Source organism: Heliangelus exortis, chromosome 3 (assembly GCF_036169615.1).
Source record: "Heliangelus exortis chromosome 3, bHelExo1.hap1, whole genome shotgun sequence".
Classification (NCBI taxonomy): domain Eukaryota; kingdom Metazoa; phylum Chordata; class Aves; order Apodiformes; family Trochilidae; genus Heliangelus; species Heliangelus exortis.
The window spans coordinates 35219441-35241773 of NC_092424.1; the positions used below are offsets into that span (position 1 = coordinate 35219441).

Below are 22333 nucleotides of genomic sequence, written 5' to 3' on the forward strand. Positions count from 1 at the left end.
AACGTACTCTATAATTAGTAACCTGAGAGCTGAACAAGGAACATGTTTTCACTCAGGTTCAACTTTAAATGCCAGCAAAACAGCACATCTGTTTGGGGTGAGGGGAGGTTTCTCTGGCACCTCATGAACAGGACTGTAAAATCTTTTCTTTGAACCTTGCAGGGTGGCACTCTTACACAATACGAAAACAAGCTGAGGCTGGTGGAGATAGCTCAGGTCCCAAAAGCACACGTGGATGAATTCAAGTCCGTGTCAAAATTCAAAATATTCAATACCAACAATTTGTGGATTGCTCTGTCTGCGATTAAAAGGCTGCAAGAGAAAAATGCCATTGACATGGAGATCATTGTTAACCCAAAGGTAAGCAGCTAGGGAGATTTTAGAGGAAAGAGACTCTGCTGCCTTCAGAGATGAGCCAGTCTGTCGGTACACGCAGAGCTCTGACCTATGCTCATCTCTAGTTCAGCATGCTGCTGCCTGCTGGGTGTGTTTACATGAGGTTTTTTTTTTCTTCCAGACTCTGGATGGAGGCTTGAATGTTATCCAGCTGGAGACTGCAGTTGGTGCTGCTATTAAGAGTTTTGAGAACTCTCTGGGGATAAACGTACCTCGTAGTCGTTTTCTGCCTGTTAAGACCACGTCAGATCTCCTGCTTGTGATGTCCAATCTGTACACCCTTAATGCTGGGTCTCTAACGATGAGCGAGAAGCGTGAATTCCCAACAGTGCCTCTTGTCAAACTGGGAAGTTCTTTCACAAAGGTAAACTCCTATAATTACACTTTGTTTTTATCTCTTTGAATAAAAAGCACAGTCCGTAGCAATAAATAAGTAACAAGCAAATTTTACTTTATCTACCTCTGCCCATCTGGGCATCCCCCTTTTGTTCTTTGTAAAGCACTGTTAGGTTGTTAGAATACAAGCTACATGTGTGTGATGATGGGTCCTGCTTTGCCCCTTCACTTCAGGAAAGGGAAGGAGAAGGGGGTTGTGTGTGCTCTCTAAAGCTTGCCCAGTTTTGGTGGGACACTGCCCTTACTGTTTCTCATAGTTATCACTGACAGAAATGACACTACCACATTGCTTTCAACCAGGAAGATTCCTCAAAAAACAGAGGTTCTGAAGAAGCTGTCACACTTGTGTTAATTCACACGTGGATTTAAAACCATCCCTATTCTTTCCTTTCTCCAAAAGGTTCAAGATTTCTTGCGGAGGTTTGAAAGTATTCCAGATATGTTGGAGCTGGATCATCTCACAGTTTCAGGTGATGTTACATTTGGGAAGAATGTTTCATTAAAGGTGAGTGTGTAGTTGGAATGCTCCTGCAATAAACATGACTGATCTCTGCTCATTGGTAATTGATCCTTCCAAAGTCAGTGCCTTTAAGCACAGTTGGTGGAAACATTCCTAGGAGTTAAGTAACTGGCCCAAGGATTGCAGCAGCCCAGACTGAACAGAGCTCCTCATGAATGAGTGCAAGGTGTTACTGCTGCAGCTGCTCCTCTGTGTAGTCCCAGTGAGAGCTGAGGTTTGCTGATGAATCTTGAAAACACCACAGGCCTCATGACTTCAAAGCAACTCTTAGATCTTTGTCCTTTGGCTCCACAAGGCCTGTACCCCACCTTCCCTCCAAGGCTGACAGGACAGCCACAGGCCCTTTCTCATCAGTCTGGGGCTTGGAATCGAGCCAATTTGTTTCTCTCAAATTTTAACTCAGGATCTGACCAATCCTAGCAGAACGTTGCCATGGTCCTGTGATAGCCTAGGTCAGTGCAGCTGCTGACACAGATGGGTGCAAGTTGGGGGCTGCAACCCCCAGTGCTTGAAGCTGTGTTGGCTGTTACCAGCCTCAGATGCTCACACACATGTACCAGCTCATTCTGTGTATTTGTCTCATAGCTGTCACAGTGAGCTGGGCCATCAGCTACTGAGGGGGGACAACAGTTTTCCACCAAAAAAAGCAAACATGCCTCTTCAAAGAAGCCTTTGTATGCTGATAGCATCTAGTATGCTGGTAATGGCAGTGGTGCCAGTATTGCTTGTTAAAAACCTTTTTTTTTTTTTTTTTTTCCTTGCTGGGGGGGAAAAAAAGTCTGTGCAGCAACAATTGTCTAAATGCATCCAGGATCTGTCTGCGTTAGAGCTTACTGCTCACGGGTCCTCCAGACAACATTGCTCTCTCATTCCAAGTCACCAGGCAATCCGAAGTTTCTAATGAGTTGTTTTCTCTTCTGCAAATCCAGGGAACAGTTATCATTATTGCGAATCATGGCGACAGAATTGACATCCCAGCTGGAGCTCTACTAGAGAACAAAATTGTATCTGGCAACCTTCGGATCCTGGACCACTGAGTCAGTGGAAGGGCACAGTCAGTTCTGCAGACTGCGGTGCTAAACCAGCCCCACGATGGAAGAACCTTTTAATTAGAAATAGAAGTACACAGAGGGCCTCTGCTTTGTCATCTTCACAGTACCCTGCAGTATTAATTTGAAATTAATTTCTCTTGCTTATCTTTTTAAGCAGACACATAGCGCAATGGATGTGCGTAAGTAATGCTTCAGTCCTTAAAGAGATTCTGTAACTCAGTTAATATAACCTTGAAGTGCAATACTGTTTGTCTTGAGGTAAGATGGACAGATCTTCTTTGATAAGAAGTTAAGAGGCTTGCCTCTAACACTTAGTAGTTTTGAATTGCTTGTAACTGCAGATATAAAGCTGTGAAGCCACACATGTGGGACAACACGGTTAGCTACTCACGCAACTTTTTATGAAGTATAAGCGGCAGGCACAGTCGAAAACCCAAAGTTTCACTACTGCTCCATGGCCCGTTCAAACCCCCCTGTATTTCACGTGCTCACCACCCTCCCAACCTCTCTCTCCCCCACGAACTACAAGTGGGATGTCGCATCCCAACTGTACAGGGAGATACTGGGGTAAGGCTGTCAATACCTCCACTTCTGTATAGCGAGAGCGGGAAGTGTTGGTGTCCCAAACTCGCCCAAAGAATCTAATACTTGAGAAAAATGCCTCAGTATCCACGTGTGGTGTTTGCTTTTTCATATCCCATTTAAGACTGGATTTCCTGTTGATATCTTACTCCTTGATCTGCCCTCTTTTTTCAATAAATGGATCATGTTGACGACACCCATGTTCATATTGTCACAGCCATGTATGTTAATTTATCTTCTCTTGAGTCATTTCTAAATTTGTACAGGAACTGAAATCCCTGTCCTGATCACTATTGATTTCTTAATGTTTCTCTTGTATTTACATGCAGACAACTTTATTTTATAAGCTTAGTATAACACTGGTATGTATCATTAAAGAAGTTGGTCTTTAAAAACAACTGTGATTTTATAGCTTTATTTTGACTGACAATTAAGGACATCTGTTGTGCTAACAGATAAGCATGCCTGCCTGAGGAAACCATAGGCACACACACACACACACTGTAGACCATTCCATCATACATCATCATCACAGGGTTAGGCACTCAGACTATGGTTAGGTAAAGAGGTGTGAGGTGAAGTACACAGGCACTTTTACTTAGTACTGGCAGCATCCAGTCTTAAAAGGTAGTATTAAAAACTCTTCAATAAATTAGTTACAGTTGCACCTTCCTTAATGGGGCAACCTTGTGTAAGCAGCCTATAATCTTGAAAATTCTGTCTTCCTCTGACTTTATACACAGGGCTTTGTGTCTTTAGAACCGTCCAGCAATTAAAGTCCTAAAACACTCCCTGTCCTTGCCCTTCTGTGAGGGGCCGTGCCTGCTCCAGGGTTGGGTAGCTGCAAAAATCCATTCCCACACCAGCCTTTCTCCTGCCTTCCAGTTCCAAGAGAAGCCCACGGTTAACGTTGTCACTGCTAACAATCCTTTCACAACTCCATCCTCTAGGTAACAGCTTCAGTGAACTGACAGTTTCTTAGAAAAATTGGATCTTCAGATGGCAGTTTAGAGCCCAGCCGTGAGAAATCCCCTGAAACAGGCCTGCTCCCTAACAAATCTGAATCCTCTATGCAAGCAATCAAAGGACATTTATTTATATAAAGTTCTGTAAAAAAATAAATTTTAGAACAGCATAGTTTCATTGAGAAAAAACATTTTCTACAGAGTTCCAACTGCGAGATTTTTTTCTATTGTACCATCATTAAATAAGGTGGGACACCATGTGGATTTCATTGCACTAGAAGAAATGCAAAGCATCTTTTTAATATAAAGATATACAGAGCATTCTAGACAACTACAGCTGTGTTACAGCTATGTGTTCTTTTGGATTTGGTCCAAAGAAACCTGAGTCTGTTTCCAGAGAGAATGAAAAAACATTGCACAGACAGCTGATCACTTGTTTCTTGCTGAAGGACACTGAAAAGATCACTCCCTGCAGCTCACTCTGAGTCTAATTTCCCCAACTATCAATAGTGTCCTTTCTTGGACTCCAGTCTTAAGTATTCACCTCACAGTTGTCACGCTGCTTAGAAGAAAGTTGGTCTGTTGTCAGGGCCCGGTGACTGCTCCCAATGGATTATCACCTCTTCTGCTCCCAAATTTCAGCCATGTTTAGGTCTAAGTTGTTAAGGCCTTTCAGAGCTTGTAGGTTTCCAGTGTAAAAAGCTACGTCTGTAGTAACCAGTCTGCAGTGAAAAACACAACAAGGTTATTAGCACCTGAACCTATCCCCCATCCACCTGGAGCAGTCAGAAAAACCACCAGGGTTTCTTTATGACTCTGGCACACAATTACCACAACGCATGTTCCAACAGTATGCCTGCAGTAGAGGTTTTAAGTATCACTTCAAAACACAGAGCTACAGATGTGGTTTATTTTACAGCAGTGATTGTGTGTAATATGATGAGTGTTAGGTGTAAAACTAGTCATAGGAAAGGGAGATGAAGAAATGAGTTCAGAAAACTCAGCAGGAATTGGGTATTAAAGCTTCTACTCTCTGGCTGTAATCCCAGCCTTATCTAGACTTTAATCCCCTGATTCCATTGCAACTTAGAATATTAATTATTGAAACGTTAGCTGCTGCATTCTAGACAGTTAATGTAACAGCTACCCACCAGCACTCTTGGTTGCAACAGTTTATACAGAGTTAAAATCCCTCTTACATTGTTGAAACAGATGAGGGGATGACAGAAAGATGAGTGTGGTGTTTCCAGTCAAAAAGCAACAAGAGATAGGCATAAAAGTATTTTCAGTGTAAAAAATTAACCAGGATCCACGGGCCTGGATTTTTACCGTTAATACAGAAACACAAGCAGTTTAAGACAGGATGAGGATAAGAAAAGCAGTTAAAAACTAGGTCAACGAAGACTGCTGGAAAAGCAGCAAGTAAAATCCAGCATTTGATGTTTCCTTTCTCTAATGGCCCCAGTGACACACTCCCAGAGAGCTGTGTTCTACCCTCAGTAACTGCTGCCATGGAAGAAAGAGGCCCGGGGCGTTACTGTTCCCAGCTGCAGCTGAGAGACACCACCAGAACGTCACCAGGAACCTCCTGTCAAAAAAAGGATCCATTTTCACCATCCAGCCCTGAGCATCAAACAAAACCGGCAGAGCGGGATGAAGAGAGCACAGCAGAGTGTTCAGGGCTAACAACCCCAGTAGGAAATGTTCCTGAACACTCTCTGGGTGCTCTTGTTTCAGCCGGGGGTGCTGCAGCCTCTTGCTCCTCTTCAGGGTGCTTGGCTGGCTTACAAATTACTCAGTGAGGACCAAAGGCAACGAGATGCTACCTTGTGAGTATGCCACAAGTACAGAAAATCAGCATTTCAGATCAACTCTTTCGAAGAGTATGAGGATGAATAAATAAGCTAGAGCAGGACAAGCAAGAATAAATTGGACAGGAATAAAAATTCTTCATTCCAGCAGCATTTAAAACATTTCTTAACATGCACCTCTGGCTTCTTCAACCCCAGACAATGCTTTCATGCATGTGGGTAGGCTGGCTGAATTTCACTGAAAATTACACTAAATTGCACTGCAAACACACACCTCCAGGTCATTAGGAATGATTATAAATCCCACCATTTCAGGGAACAATCCAAGTTACAATAGGATTCAGCCTATGAGAGGCTGCAGGCCTTCCTGGGAGGTGTGGGATGCCAGGAAAGGTACCACCAACAGGTTTGAGGATGGAGGATTGGGCTGAGGCAGGGAAGGGGAAAAGCTCTGTGTCTGGAACCTCTGTTTCAAATCCAGTTCTGCTGTAAAAATGATTTCTGTATAGAAGCTGCCCATTGCTCAGATGAAATACCAGTTTTTTCCTATTTTTACTTTGCTAGCACCATGAGTCATCATCCCTGTTTCAAAACTGCTTCATGAATCATGCAAATCTTGCAAATCAAGCTGTGGCCACTGCTGCCACACAAAAGGAGAAAAAACAGCCCGTGAGCTGAAGAAACCTACAGCAGGTTTCCAGCAGGACAACCTACAGCTCCCATTCTATTATTACCAGGCTGACTGCATCCCTAGTTCCTATGGAAAAGCACAAGCCCTGTGCTGTACTGTGAGAAAGCTCCAAATGGGACACACTAAAACGCAGAGTGTGGCTGAGTTCTGCAAGCACAACTTTCTTCCAGAAGGGAATTTGAATTAAGCAGTAAGACAGGAGCCCAAACGTACCCATTCAGAGGTCCTCCATCATTGACTACGTTTAGGTGGGCCAGCTGCCTCTTCAGGTGAAGTTTGTAGCTTGCGTTAATTCGTAAAAACAACATCTAGAAGAGACCACAGAACGAGAATAAGGACCCATCCCCTTGTTTGCATCACTGCCTACAGAGATGAAATACACTGCAAACACCTTAACTCACTTAACTTTTGGTTTTGTTTTTGCAATTCATGCCAATTAATGCAAGTCATTTTTCCCTTCTGCCAGCCCTTTGGCCTCCTCCTCTTTCTGGCCACATACAATATGTAACATATGGGACTGTGTACGGCCTCATTTGTTACATTTGTGGCACTTGGAGCACACATTCTTTGGAGCACTAATTTTTCTTCCCTGTTGTCCCAGTTATCCAGCAAAGCTAGAAGATAACAAAATCCTTCCTCTATATAACCACGTGAAGCTTTTTTTTCCAAGAGAACACATGAAATAAGAATTTGAAGGGACCATTTAATTTAATACAAATGAGAAACTACAACATAGTGTGTTCAGTGACTGGGCAAGTCCTTCCTGTCCTTAGATTTAGCATCTCTGCAGCAGCAATAGCTGCAGCAAAATAATGAATGAGCATATCTGGTACATTTTGGCTGCATAATACATTTAAGGACCCTAAGAAGCCACAAGGGTTGAGAAGTGTTACCAAAGAATTCCATACAAGGGCTGTACTCGAGCCTTGAATTGTTGCATTTGTCTAGTATTTCAGCACTAATTCCTGAATTGAAGATTCACCTCTCCAGACATTCAAACTGATCTCAAAATGCTGGAATCAGTTCTTTTTGTGTGTCTCATCAGTCTCCCTGCACATCTGAACACTTACTTCAGTGCAGACTGAGCTGTCTGCATGACTGCTGCCAGCTCCTTGAATATGTGGGTTTGCAAAGATTCAAAAGAGATTCCCCACCCCCTACAGATAAAGTAGAAATCCCTCTTGTTGCTGAGTTCATGTGCTTTTGCAGGGGAGGTGTTAAAGGAATCTCAAAAATAACATTCACCTGAGTTTGCTCCTCAGGAAGGAGATCATATATAGCTTCATGCATCTTTGCCATTTGCTTGCAGATATTCCTGAAGCACGCTGAAGGAACAGGAGCTTTCACTTCATACTGCAAATAAAAACACCACCAGTTAGTCTTTTCTACTGCTTTAAAATGGTTTATATAGGAGAGTTTCCAGCAGCCCTTTGTGTAGCCCTGTGTTACTCATGATGTCACGAATCAAGGTCCATTTAGAATTTCACAAATCCAAATGGTCTCTGGGCATGATCCAGTTCAGCCAAGGGCTCGCGTTACACAATCTTTTAGCACTTCTTGCCGTATAAGCAAAGAGTAAGATGCAAAGCAGCATGAAACAGGAGGATATCCCAACTTCATCTGTTCATCTTTGTTAGTTTTGAATTGCTTCTCTGCTCATTTTTTTGTTGGTTTCCATCCCATGAATTACGGATGCAGCGAGAATCGTCGCTGTGCCAGCGACGCAGATGAGCACCATGTGGGCTGCTGGAGCTGCTCCTCTCTGTCAGAGCTGCACGAGTCAATGACAGAGAAGCAGTTCTGCCTCTGATGAATAAGCCCCTCAAGTACTTCATGAGAGAAAACTACTTCTCTAAGATCACATGCATCCAGATTTCTGAAGGAAGAAGGAGAGGAAAGCATAAAGAAACGGAAACTCCTGAAAATTCAGTAATGGCCATAAAAAAAAAAAAAAAAAAAAAAAAGAAAAAAACCCCACAACAACACTGCAGAAATATCTTGGAGGGCAAAGTAGAAAATGTCCCTTCCCCCAGCACTGAGCTCCAAGCAGCAAGACACTGGAAATGACCAGGTGGTAAGAGATTGGTTACAAAGGGAATAAAACTTTCTCCCCACGCTGGATCGGGATGATCTGAATATAATTTCAGAGACACTTTGAAAAACTGTGCCAGGAACAGTGAAGGCAGCTCTTCAGTTCCTGGTGGAGAAGCTGTGCTAGCACAGCCCTGGTAGGTCCCCTTTAGCAGTGTGATACTCTCCCACAAAGCCTTGCACAACTCAGTGGAGGAGCTGAATAATTTCAACTGAATTATTTACAAACACATTGGAGGAGAAGCTCTCTCTAATGATAGCCTGAATTGTGAAAGAGAACAAAGCTTGCCCGAGTGTGAGAGAGAAAATGAAACAGGGAGTTTTGAGGAAGGAAAAGCCAAACCAATGACCTAATTTTGAGGAGTAGCAGAAAAATAGTGCTTACTGCCCCAGGAGCCATTCTCCCTGCGTGGGACAACTGCACAGCATGCAGGACTCTGCCTCAAGACATGGGAATTAGGCAACAAACAATTTACACTTTACCAGTATGCTGTAAAGACAAAGGGAGCCTGCAAGCTGCAGCAATGGCTTTTGCTTGACTACAGACAATTCACACTCTTCATCACAATGGGGGAAAAGCAGTAGCACCAGAAAGAAACTTAACTTCAGCCCTGCAAGGTGCCATTTCTATCTCTAGCTAAGGACAACAGTGTGTAATACCATAGGGAATCGGAGAAAAATTTACTGTTCTTCTGTCCAAGCAGCTACAAGACAAATAAACTTTTACAGTTTTTCTAAAAACTGATGCCTTTTTCACTTACTAAATAGCCTTGTTCCTGTCTTACCCCCTTGCCAAAGTTAACAGATAGATGCTGTGCAGTTGTGACAGACCCTGCTGAGAGCGTGGCCTCACCACAACAGCTCCTGTTCCACAGGGTTCCCAGATGGAAGCAAACCCTGGAAATGCAAAAGTAACTTGTCCACATTACCCAAATGTGAGGTCAGAGTCCCTTCTACTGGATCAAACTTTGTCTTCTCCAAAGCAGGTTTCTAGACTGTGCAATGTTTGTTTTTACATCATGCTGGACACATGCACTGGAACTTGCTTGTTCAGATGTACACCCTTTAGATCAGGTGACCACTTTATCCACAAGGCACTGAAATATTTGGACTCATAAAAACTTACAAAACAGCACGCTGATATGGTTGCACTGACATGCCCATTTGCAAATTTCCTGGTTTTCTGTTCTGCACAGCCTTCAGTGCCAAGATTTCATGATTTCAGGAACAAGATAAGCCAAATTATCAGGTGTGTTAGGAATGGAAGCAACCTGACACACGGCCTCCTCTTCTGCACTCTGGGGGCTGCATTCACAGGAGCCAGGGGTGGTTCTCACCCAAGCCCTCAGGAGCTCCAAAGGAGTGAAATACTCTCAGCTTACATCTCATGCCAGCTCACATGGGGAGGGAAGGACAGCAAGGGATGGATACTTATTAATCACCATCAAGAACCCTGACTGTGTTATTGTTTTGTTGCAGGCTAACTTGTTTAGTATCAATAATCTAAATTCTTGCATTTGTCCTTTATTTTCAAAAGACAAAGAGGCAAGTGACCAAAGAGTTAAGTGACCAAAAAGCCATGCTACTTCATAGAACAAATATTTTCATGTGGGGCAAAAACCCCCGAAAGCAGCAGACCACTACCTGGGATCTTTAGAAAAGGGCATAAACATAAACAGGGGGTGAGGAATCCTTGTTTAAATGCTTTGATTTTTTTCTCCCTAAGTTTAAGTAACACTACTTGATATCCCAAAGAAACAGATGAAAAGAAAAAGCACAACATAAAATAATAGAAGCAGCAAGGGAAGACAGAAATTATGCCTGTTACAGGTGCCTCACTGCAGCCCCCAATAGCCTGTTCTCAATCTGTGCTCCACCAGGGAGATATTGTGCTTCTTGTACACTCCTACAAGGAAGAGGTTGGCCCAGGCCAATCAACAAATCTGACACTAAAGAATTAATTTAGTATTGCTCTTATTGAGCAGCTTTTTTTTAAAAAAAAAAAAAAAAAAAAAAAAAGCATAAGATGCATTTGGAGCACTAAGCTTTACAAGTTCACATACTTTATCTGTTGGATCTGTGGGCCCAGGAGCCCTCATCTTAGGGCAGCTTCTGTCAGTGTATTTGGTGCCTAGGTGGGTCAGAGTGAGTGGATCCATCTGAGGATCAGCCTCCTCCACTGACACACAAGTGCTCAAAAATAAAAAACCCCACACAAACCAAAAACAAAACTAAGGGCACTTCATGGAAAGCCATACACAGCAGGGACTCCCAAGTGCAGCCCTCTAGTTCCCAGGTCTGCCAGGATGGTTCTTCCCCTCAAAAAACTCTTCCTTCTCAGCAGCAGCTTTGGTGTTTCCTCAGCTGCAAGAAATTACACACTCCCCAGTTCCAAAGAGGCACTGTCAGGAAGAGCAGGAAACGGGAACCAGCTCAGTCTGACTGCAGGAAAGAGCTGTCAGTGGATGGAACTGCTGAGGGTAGGAGAGCACTTCAGCTTCTGAACACCAGAGCATCTGAGCCAGCCAAAGCACTTCTGGTACTGCTGAAGGAGTACACAAACCACTTTTTTTTGGGGGGGGGAGGGAGGTGACTGACTTTAGGTGGTGAATGTTAAAACAAAAGACATTCACAAGTACACCACAGAGTTTTGTGTTTATACGGTTTAAAGAAGTCCAAATAAGTCCTGATTAGGAAAGCTTAAGATTCCATTTGAAAACATCTGGACTGTATACAACAAGATCTCCAATTGCAATTTAGAGAGCATACAATTATTTCCATAAATCATTACCTTGGATAACAGTTTGTCAAATAAGCTATCCATTATGGCAACCAGCTTTGCTGAAATTTCAGCTACGTGGTCATGATAATCCTGTAATGGAAGAAAGCAGGTTTTATTTACTATCTAATGACATTCATAATCTTCAGAGCACAATTGACAAGCAGAACTTTGCATTTAATTAGGAAATGTCAAAAGAATTACCTTCGTAATGTGGTCAAAATGCCTGAGCATGCTAAACTGCTTTGGCTGCAGTCGAGCTTCAAAATGAGCCCTGATGATAGGAATGTAGTGTACAATTAGCTGTAGGCAACGTGAAGAAAGGGCTGCAAATCCAGAAGAGAGAGAGAGAGGGAAAGAAAGATAACTTTATTAAGAGACATTTTGTATAGACTGTATCTTCTTTAACATAAATAACATTTTTGTCACAATTCAGCATGCTTAAAATAAATAAAACAACAACAAAAAAAACCCAACAACCACCAACCCACAATACAATTTGGAGAAGGCATTTGTACCCACTGGGAAACCCCACCCAGAGAAGACACCAAACTAGTACCTGCCTATTCACACCCAGCTTCTGTAAGGTACAAGATAAGGCTCTAATTTTACAAGTGGCTTTAACTGTCTGCTTGATGTTTTGAGCCCTGAGCACACACAGAGACATCAGAGACGTATCATAAAAGACCTGAATCATCAGCTACCTACCTAACCCTGGCAGCCACACGCTCCAGCCATAGAGCTTTCTTCTGCACACAGGAGGAGGTGTAACACAAACACTCTGCCCTGCCAGTGCTGAGCTGGTCAGAGCCTGCTCCTGTCTGCAATGCCAGCAGGATTCCCAAAACCAAGCTTCTCCTGCATCCAACAGGGCCTGAGATGGCAGCAGGACACACGGTGGTACCAGCATGGGCACCACACTGCCCAAGATTTCTAGTGTAAAGACTGGATCCCTATTGTGTCTGCTTCAACCCAATGGCCCTGTGGGAGGAAGCCTCTTAACCCATCCTCCTCAAGCTATTCCCTTTTTTTAAAAAGAAGATAAATGCAGACAGCTAATCAGGACACTCTGAAACATGGGAATGGCAAGTTCAAACATCGGCCTCAACCCATCAACCAAAGGCACCTAAATCCAGGAGACAGTTTAAAACTGGGGGTCTTGGGCAGTGTGTCAGGCTTTCCTGTAGCCTGCACCTGGGCACCTACTTCTCTCCAGCTTTTTGGGGCAGACAAGCAATCCTAGCAGGTAATTGGGGGCTACGCTGAAAACGAGAAACTCTAAAGCCCAAATCATAGTTTGGGATTCAGCACACAGACACCGAGCCCTAAGTTACCTGACTGCAGAGGGACATTCAGCCACAAAAAGACTCACTGTCCAATTCAGAGCCACGCACAGAAATCATTTTACGTGTCACTGCCACGTGGTTCCGACCCGCGGGAGCTGCATGTGGGCCCTGTGTGACAGAACACAGCACCACGGGGCAGACGGCACTGCAGAGCTCAGCAAAATGCACGGGGAGACAGGGGTTTGGCTGCATTCCTCTACCTACCTAACTCCAGTCTCAAGATCTGACCACTCAGCAGTTCCCAAACAAGCCAAAGCCATCACTGAAACAGTAACTACACCTTCTCCACATCCAAACGTTTTCAGGGAAAACTTAGTAGACTGTATGTTTTGTTCATATGTTTCACTCATGTAACACAGGCAAGCTTTACATTTAAAGGGACCCAGCAGGCAGCAAAAGAATTTTATGGATTTTAATGCACCCCTTAACCAGACTTAATCAACTCACTAGGTTTTATACACATTTTACCCCCTAAGCAGCAAGATTTTATCACCCCTCATGCACAGCACCACAACACAAACATAGCTCATCATAAATGCTTAGGGGTTTTTTGTGTTTGTTTTTTCATTTATTTTTCTGCTTGTTTTTTTAACAGGCAGAACAACAAGCTTTGACATTTTAAATATAGAAATCCATACCTAGGTTTTTCGTAGTGATTGTTTTCAAACCAACAACTTGTAATGCACCAGCTCCAAGGACTAGCTGGCAACTTCTAGAGTTGAAATACTGTGAGAAAGAAAAAGGCAATGAAAATGCATGCTGACTCTTCAACAGCTACACATAACCACAGTTCAGAAATACCACCAATGTAATTTTGCAAGATTAAATAGATTATTATGAAGGCCAATACCAGTTTCACATGCTCCTTACTACAGAGGACTCCACAACCGTTAGCTAAAAAGACAAAAGGAACTTTTTCACAACTCTTAATCATCAGTGGCCTGCAGTATTTTTTGACTCATCAAGCTAATACTAAAGCAGTCAAAGCAGTGTTTCAGTAAAGGGAAGCAGAAATATTGCTATTAAAATTGCTATTAAAAACACAGCTACTCAGCAATTTCAATTTGGGGACTAATTTCTGTTTCCCTGTGAGACCTCTGGGTGAGACTGCTCTCAGTGTGGAAGAAAAGCAGCAAGTCAGACTTGCTTCAGACTGGCTATATTCAGCCTTCAAAAGTCATACAGAAGAGCAGCTTCATACTAAAAATCTATAAATTGTACCTCTCAAACCAGGACCTTGGATGGAGTGTAGAATCTCACTAGTAGAGTGAAGTCTCACTACTTTACTAAGTAAAATAGACAAGCACAATACCAGAATGGAAAAGGAAAATATCAGCAGAATAAGTTTCTGCTTTGGTTCTAGACCTTCCCTGTTGTTAAAGAAAACTTGAAAACACTGGAGTAATTCAGTTGCTGAGATGTCTGAGTATGGCTTGTAACACTATAAAATACTGAGATTAAGAAATGATGCAGAGAAGATGTTATGCCAAGTCCAAAAACAGCTCTGTTCAGAATTCTATATATAGTGGATGAATCCTGACTGGATCTTCCTAATTTATTTCCAGTAGCAAAGAAGTTATCACTAAATGCACTCGGATCAGCAAAGTCTCTGAAGAATAAGACGGTTCCTGTTAGCATATTCTATCTTATTTTGGAATTCTGCTCCACCACCCAGCTTGAAGAAGACACCAGATATTCTAGACCAGCTTTGGTGATGGAGTAGGAACAGAGAAGCCATTGCTGCTGTCCCTTCTGCAGTTTCAAACAGAAGTCAGGGTCTGAAACCACCTGACATTCACTTCATCTCCTCTTGAAAAGCAAGACCTTTTCTTATGCCTCCTGGTGGACTTTAGAAGTAGATCCACGGAGTCAACGACACCCATCCTACACAGCCTCCTCTCCTCTGAGCTATTCAGCTCAGGTTAGCAGCAACTCATTGCCTGTGTGGCAGAACATTAAAACCACTCCCTGTAAAGGATGATGGGCACTTGCACTCTCTCCCTGCTTTTCGTAGATATCACTCAGTTACCAAACAGCCTGCAGCAGACAAAGCAGTGAGAAAGCAGCATGCCTGAAACATCAAAAGAGCAACACCCCCTCCTTGTGACTGCTTGGAGGAAAGCATTTCTGGCACCATGGCTGCAAGGCTTCTCTTGTCTGCACCAACTACACTCCAGCAATGATGACTGTGTTTTTGTCCATGCATGGGTGTCATTTCACACTGCTTGCAGCCACATTTCAAAACTGCCTGGGATTTCATTACTTGGGAACACTTTGAAGTTCCCATCACAATAAAAATTAGCTCTCACTAACCTCAAAGCTTGCTGGCTGTTGTCAAACAAAAAGTGGAGTGAACTGGAAGTACACCTTAAGAGGTTCATGCTTTGTTCAAAGTGTAGTAAATGAGATTTTCTTTTTGAATGCTGTTCTTGCCAACTCTCCAACTGATGGCACCTTGCCACCAATTAATACAACAATTAAATTGCACCTTACTTTTGAATATCAAGGAATAAAAAATACATAGAGCTAGAACAAAATATGGTAGGGAGACAGAAGTAATACAGAGAAGTGAAATCTAGCCAAGTTTGAGGCATATGCTGCTATCCTGACTGCTGTGAAAAGATGCTGCAAGACTTGAGTGAAGCAGCAGCTGGGGAATCAGAGGTGAAGAGGAGCATCTCTGGTCCCAGACTGACTGATCTGCCTTGGATAGTGCTTTCAAAAGGGAAGGTTTGTGGATTAATCTGAATGATGAATAGAGGAAGGAGAGTTCCTTTGTGTGGTTATTCAAACAAGAGCTACTAACAAAGGAAGGTTATTTAAAGGTCCATCTCCTACAGTGTGCTTCCCCTCCCCTGTCCCTCACCTTACGTAAAACATACTTTTGGAGAGTAGAATCTGTTTAGCTTTTATCAAAGATGCTTATGTTCAGAACTCTAATACCTGATACAGCCTTTGTGTGAAAGGCAGGAGTGAAAACATTGAAATAAATTAACTGGTAGGCTTTGGAGCCTGTATATATATATATGTATGTATGTATGTGTGTGTATGTGTAACAGTTTTAAGATACAATCATGTGGTCCTTTTAATATTGTTACTTACATTACCTTGCACTGTCTTTGCTTTACCAGCTTTCCTCTTCTCTAGTGAGAAATAAATGACAAATAGGTCCTGATCTTTTTGTATTTTACAACAGAAGCTTCATCCCATACTATTTTTCATGGTTCTGCTGACTGTACCTCTACTGACTTATAAAAAACAGGAGACTAGTTTCCTTCTTGCATATAGTTATATCTCTGTGGCATCGGGTATCAAACTGCTTTTTTCTTCAGCAGCATTAATCCCACACTCAGCCTGGATGACAGGCAGCTATGACAAGAACTACTAGATGGGATTTCCAGTATTACACTTTAACAAGAAGAAAGATAGCCTTCCCAAAATTAATACACACAACAAATTGCATTTTTAACTCCCTTAGCTTAAAAGGTTACCTTATGGCACCGTAATAAACACATTCGTTTCTAGACAATTTTTATTATTTATATGAAATCATAAAAGCAGGTGAATTATTTCAGAGAGCAAGACATTCTCTGCCCTGAATGCCCCTCATGAGCACTGATGGTACATTTGGAATCATACCTTCAGTAAATCAGACAGGCGGGTAAGCATGTCAGTAGTGATGGAAGGAATGTTATCCACACACTGGCAGTACTCAAGGATTATTCTTATTAACAGCAATACTGTCCTACAAGAGAAGAAACAACCAAATATGTCATCCCAGTGCACACAAGATGCTGAAAAATCAAACACAACCAGTCATGTTGATGGAAAACCACCTAATGCTATAGATTATAGCAATAAATATAACCACTAACTGATCCAAAGTAGAAGTAAAACGTAAAAGAAGATGGACATAAAGATGGGCATAAAGAACATCCCATTACACAGGGTGACGTGTGGAAAAATATTTAACACATGAGAAAAAACATCTAAGGGTCACTGGTATAACTTTTTAATCTCTAAAAAACCTCCTGCAGAATTAGAAGTCTCCATGCAAATGTCGACAAGGGACAAAAAAAAAAAAAAAATTACACCTGAAGCTCCTTTCTTACACTACTGTGTAACTCTGGCCAACTTTGAACAAGTATAAAAATCCACAGAATGCAGATAACAACCACTACTGAAAATAATATAACTAATATGCTAAGGGATTGCAAAAATGGGAGGCAGCTGTGAAAAAATGGCACCAAATATTCAAAGATGCTCAACACCTGTAATTTCCTCTGAATTCAGTAGGGATTGGAGTATTTGGGAGCTACCGGATGGAATTAGGAAGGCTACATGAAATCCAGGTTATTTCTCTGAATTCAAATAGACAGAAGGCAGGATCAAATGTTTAGAGTAGATAATCTAACATTTAAAACCCAAATCTCTTTCTTCCTTTAGGCACTATAGTGCAGAGAGATTATGATTACTGAACTGCAAATAAACACCTGGAGAATTTCTGGGGAACATCTAGGCTTTTTTTGTGAATACATTTTTTTTTAATGAAATGCAATGAAACTGTACTTAGAAGTGCATAAGACTGAAATATTCACACAATTGTGAAGCTGACAATTGCTCCACAGAGCTAAATACAAGAAGTTTCAAACGTGCAGAGATGGACTATCAAAACCATAATCTATTAAGTAACCTGTATCCTTCAAAGGATGTTCAAATGCTCCTATACTTGACCTGAAATGCTCTTTTGAAGTGATATCACTTGGCTGGCACTGAAGTTTGGAGCCATCAGCTCGTTTCTAACTGAACAGTGATGCATCATCATGAAACAACTCATAAAATGACAGCTGGTCAAAGACATTATGTAAATCAGAACTTTTAAGTTTGGGGTAAATGAATGTTAGGACTCTGGGGAATGAGATCTCCAGGTTTTACTCCCTCTCAAAAAACCACTCATGTATATTTAATGCTTAAGCTCCACAGCCTTTGGAAACACAGCATGCTTTAAAATGAAAGAACTATGTGAGTATCATATATTTTAAAATGTCTTTGATACAACCAGCTTTAAGGAACTACTTTCCAATCCAAAGCAATCAAGATACAAAGAAACAGGAAACAGCATATGCAGCTTCAGAGATAGCCTGCATCTTAATTTTGATTCCTTATTCTGAAAAGGATAAGCAATTACTCAGTAGTGGCCTCATGTATTTTTCCAGAGATAACCTATATTGCAAGAAAAAACAACAGTGTGCTTTGAAGACAAACCTGTATTTTCACAACCATGTGTTTTCATTAAATAATTGGGAAAAATCATATTCAATTGGAACCATAAATTTCAGCCTACTGATTCAGAGAAGAAAAAGTGTTTTAATGTACTGAAGATCTTGCAATGTCTTCTGACTGTTGCAGAAGTAAAGAGAAATTACTCTGTGGATGGAGAGGGTTTTCTTATTTAAATAAAATTGTTAAAGCTGTTAGCATTCACCACCGTTCGACTGAAAAGTTCTTGCCAACCAAACCACCAAGAGAAAAGAATGCATCTTACCCAACTGTTGCATATTTTTGTCCTTCAACAATAAGGAATTCAGTTGGCTTTCTCTCTTCAGTAGCTAGACATTTTAGAAAGAAAGAAAAGGGAAGAGCTGAACTAAAAACAAGGTTAAAAAAAAGCTAGTTTTTGAAAATATAGCATTCACTTGCTAAGGCCTGAAAAAAACCCACCATCAATCTTTGGAGCACTGCCCATTTTTACAATATTTATTAAATAATTTGTCATCCATCACAATTATTACCAGCCATTAAGTTATTTTATTATCTGCTGGGTTTTTAAATTAAAAAAAAAACCCAAAGTCTCACAGTCATTACAGACTTAGAAACAACAGGTTAAAAACAAAAAAGAAAAGCAGAAAAATAGTTTTTCTATTATACATTCTCAAATGATTTATTTCCTATTTTCTTGAATGATGTGGCAAGAGTTTATTTTAAGAGCAATGGTTAATGAGTATTATCTGGTGTTACATTCCTTTACTGGAATGACTACTGCCTAATACACTTTGTATCTGTTATATTCCTTCTTTCTTTCCCTCTCTGTACGTTTTCTTCCTCTTCTAGTTGTTCACACACATTCATCATTGCAGCATGTCTAACCCTACAAGAACACCTTATGCATTCCCATTTTGCACACCAGAAAGTGGAGCACAAAGACAAAAAAAGTGACTTGTCTGAGGTCAAACAAGGTTTCTGTGGCAAGGTAAACAACTGAATGTACATGAATTTTCATTTCCATCAGCGTGCTGCCTGTCATCTGAACAGCTGGCCAGTGAAGCAGTGGTAAGGAGCAAGCTTTGCTGAACACAAGAAGGGAGGAGTCCTCAATCCCTTGCAACATTTCATGGTATGTTCTGAGAAAGGACTGAGACTACTTGTATATATAAGTAGCTCCCTTCCTGTGCTAACACTTAAATAGGTTTCCAAAACCATTAAATGATCTTTAAAGGTCATCAGAAGGCATCTTAACACTGGTAACAGAAAAAAAAAAATTAAAATAAAATTAAAAAAGGTATAAACTTCCTTCTGATCCCTCCAGAAGGCAACAGGCAAACACAGATCAAGAGTGACATCAGAACTGTTCATCACCATTCAATATCAGCATTTGCTGTTAATAAATTCAGTTAAGAGTAGGACTGCAAGATACACACCTGCTGGTTTCTTTTCAGGCAGAGAAATTCTGCCATCTGACACCGAATCAACAAGATCCTGAAACTCGGCAGGAACTTCAGCTTGTTTCCAGCGCTCGTTGTCCAGAAGGAGGCTGGTTACAAACACAAAAGAAGGAGGCTGAGAAAATAAAATGCCTTTTCTTGACACTTCTCCTGCCTGTACTGCCATGGAATCAAAACTACAGTAGTCCTAAAAAACCCAGTGGCCCAAAATGTTTACGCTATTCATCTTCGTTAGAAAGAGGTGACCAAAAATTCACAGTAGTAAAACACAAAAAAATTCTGTGTTGGCTTAGAGATCTCAATTTGTACAGTCTGTCATAAAGTAAAAAAAGACTACATAGGCACTGAGGATCTTTATGAGATCACTGTCATTGAAGTCAAGTGTAAATACTGGAATTTAAAGAGCTCTTGATGAATGAGAGCAAAAAACTTGATGCATGTTGCGGGAAGGGATGTTCCTTGCACTTGGTGTGCATTTGTTTCTTTTTGTTTGGTTGGTTTTTTGGGTTGGGTATGGGTTGGTTTTGGTTTGATTTTGATTTTATTCTTTTTTTTTTTTTTTTTACAACAGTTGAAAGCAAACAATCCTGAGTTTACTTAACTGCTGAGACAGACACACCCTAACCCTTCAATATCAGTATTGAATACTTCCTGTAGTTTTATGACTGCCCTTATTCAGGTAACTGCATAAGAATCCAGTTTGAAGTAATGAAGTTATGAAAACAGTAAAGTCTAATTTGAAAAAAAAAATATATATTTTACTGTTTTTCTCATCACCTGCTCTTAAGTACAACAGGCTTACTAGTGTCCTAGGCAACAAAATACTGTGTTTGCAACAAAACATGGATACAGTTATTCATGTAAGATGACAAAGATCTTCTACCCTCAGATCTTCTAATCAAAGATACCTTAGTTTTGTCTTCCTTTCCTCATGGAATCTATTCACAAATCTATTGGCTTGACTCTGAAGTGCTCCTCTCAAGGACATACTTTTCCTGCCACAGATCTGCTCAGTATCTAAGATAAAGCCTTCCATCAAGCGAGAAAGAGCAACAAACTCGTTGGAATTCAGCTTCTCTAGGAAGCCATCCTATATGCAAAGAAAACCATTGTAAGGAGACAGAACATGACAAAAATTCACAGATGTAAAAGAAAATAACAAGTCGCCATGTCTATTGGTATTTTAAAGGCACATTATTTAACCCTAAATGGGGCAGAGAAAGACTGAAGTGGAAGCAAGATATCTTGTAATAGGTAAGCACTACCCGCAGGGAGCTTCAAAGACAGCAACTCAGAATATTAAATTAAAAAAAAAGCAGAGACCCACATTGCCTTAGAATGACATGATAGTTAATGCTTGTGTGGTCTGTGAACCATCTTCAGGGATCTGTGGTAACAGGAACAGTTACTTAATCTCAACTGAGAATGCCATTTCAGAGCCCTCACTCATTAAAACATTAAGTCTGGAGTAAATGCTCGTAAAAAATGAGATGCCAACACCAGTCTGATCCAAGCTCCTTACCTTTGCTCTTGCCATGAGGAACTTGACTGAGCGATCGTGGCAGATATCAGAGGCATTATAAAGCAACTCCTGAATATTATTTGCAAGCCTGACAAGTTCCACATCAGTCATATTCACATCATCACCGATCCTACAAATGACAGAGACAGGTGGTTGAGCATCCATTTATTAAGAAAAAAACAAAACCACAACAGTATTCCTGCTCTTAGGTTGAAGGAGGAAAGAGCCTTGCAGCAGCTGTCAAATGCAGGCAGGCAGTTAATCAACCAAGTGACTTTGTACAGATGGGTTCTTCTAAGCTGCTGTCAATGTCGCATCAGTTCCTCTATCAAGGAAATACAACTGCACATCCTTATGTTTTAAATCTGCATTCTAATTGCTATTAATGTTCTAAGATAAAAAAAGGTAGAGCCACTACTAATACAACAAGTATTGCTAACATGTGCTGAGCTAGAATTTACCCTGTTCCTGCAACACTTGAGCACCACAAGATTATGACAGATAAATCACATTTTACACGTTCATTTTAGCAAACTTTGCCAACTGCACCAGAGCAGTTCAGATCCAACCCTCTTCCTTCTTCCCTGATCCTCATTGTAACCCTGGACTCCTCTTCACATTGCATTTCACTTCCAGATGTTTGGACACAGAGAGGCCTGAATTTGGTTTATGCACAGCACATTTGTTTTAAATTCATCTCCTTCAGCCAGCACTGTGATATGAGGAGGAAAATCTCTCTATCAAAACTCTCTATCAATAGTTGCTTGAACACACCAGTATGGACACTTGGGCACTCAGAAGCTAGAGTGAGTAGCCCACTTGCTATCTTTCAGCAGGGTATGGTTATGAGTGGTATTTCAGTTTTGCTTCAGTGTTCTGTAACCAAACATGGCTTTTCAAGTGGCTCATGCCTGTGTCCCACACACAACACACCCTATGTCTGGTTCTTTTTAAAAAGGTAGCTCTGACTTACAGCCATAAAGAAGGAACATATAGTAAGAGTGCCAAAAAGGTCATAACTCTGGAGGCAGGTGGTGCTGTGGTGTGGTGCTCCAGTGTTACCAAACCATTGAGATGTATTTATTTAACCATGCAAATCAAATAGTTTACAATGAACAGATTTTTCTATAGAATTTATCAAGGTGAAGTCCATGCATCCAGCTTAAAAATCCAGAAGAAAAAAAAAAAAGGAACATGAAGAGGGAAGAGAAATGCTTCTGCCTGGTAAAAGCATGATCAAAAAAATGAGTCTTTCCTGTAGGCCCTCTTGTGCTCTCTACAGAAGCAGGCTCCCAGTATAAGAGATAAAGAAGGTACCCATCCCACTATGCACAGAGCTGAAAGCAAGGCAATAAATAACACAAAGGTGAGCTGGGGACAATGCAGTGTGAAGGCAGTCTCTGGGGGTGATGGTGGAGAGCCATTCCCCTTCACTTAACTAGAAAAGCACATTCCTCCAA

The 22333-nt window shown here is 41.2% G+C and overlaps 2 protein-coding genes across 10 annotated transcripts in view; one reads left to right on the forward strand and one right to left on the reverse strand.

Annotated features, from left to right (window-relative positions):
• UGP2 (UDP-glucose pyrophosphorylase 2) overlaps window positions 1-3344 on the forward strand; it is a 27903-nt gene extending 24559 nt beyond the window's left edge. For both annotated transcript variants that reach the window (XM_071740166.1, XM_071740165.1), the window contains exons 7-10: window positions 163-360; window positions 518-760; window positions 1193-1297; window positions 2242-3344. In XM_071740166.1, the coding sequence (XP_071596267.1) occupies window positions 163-360; window positions 518-760; window positions 1193-1297; window positions 2242-2349 (654 nt within the window). In that variant the 3' untranslated portion in view covers window positions 2350-3344. The remainder of the gene's footprint in view (window positions 1-162; window positions 361-517; window positions 761-1192; window positions 1298-2241) is intronic.
• Window positions 2078-22333, reverse strand: part of VPS54 (VPS54 subunit of GARP complex) — a 52088-nt gene continuing 31832 nt past the window's right edge. For all 8 annotated transcript variants that reach the window (XM_071740156.1, XM_071740158.1, XM_071740162.1 and 5 more), the window contains 11 exons: window positions 20874-21003; window positions 20260-20441; window positions 19328-19440; window positions 18175-18238; window positions 16269-16374; window positions 13268-13355; window positions 11488-11609; window positions 11296-11376; window positions 7659-7766; window positions 6627-6721; window positions 2078-4633 (listed from right to left, as the gene is read on the reverse strand). In XM_071740156.1, the coding sequence (XP_071596257.1) occupies window positions 4528-4633; window positions 6627-6721; window positions 7659-7766; window positions 11296-11376; window positions 11488-11609; window positions 13268-13355; window positions 16269-16374; window positions 18175-18238; window positions 19328-19440; window positions 20260-20441; window positions 20874-21003 (1195 nt within the window). In that variant the 3' untranslated portion in view covers window positions 2078-4527. The remainder of the gene's footprint in view (window positions 4634-6626; window positions 6722-7658; window positions 7767-11295; window positions 11377-11487; window positions 11610-13267; window positions 13356-16268; window positions 16375-18174; window positions 18239-19327; window positions 19441-20259; window positions 20442-20873; window positions 21004-22333) is intronic.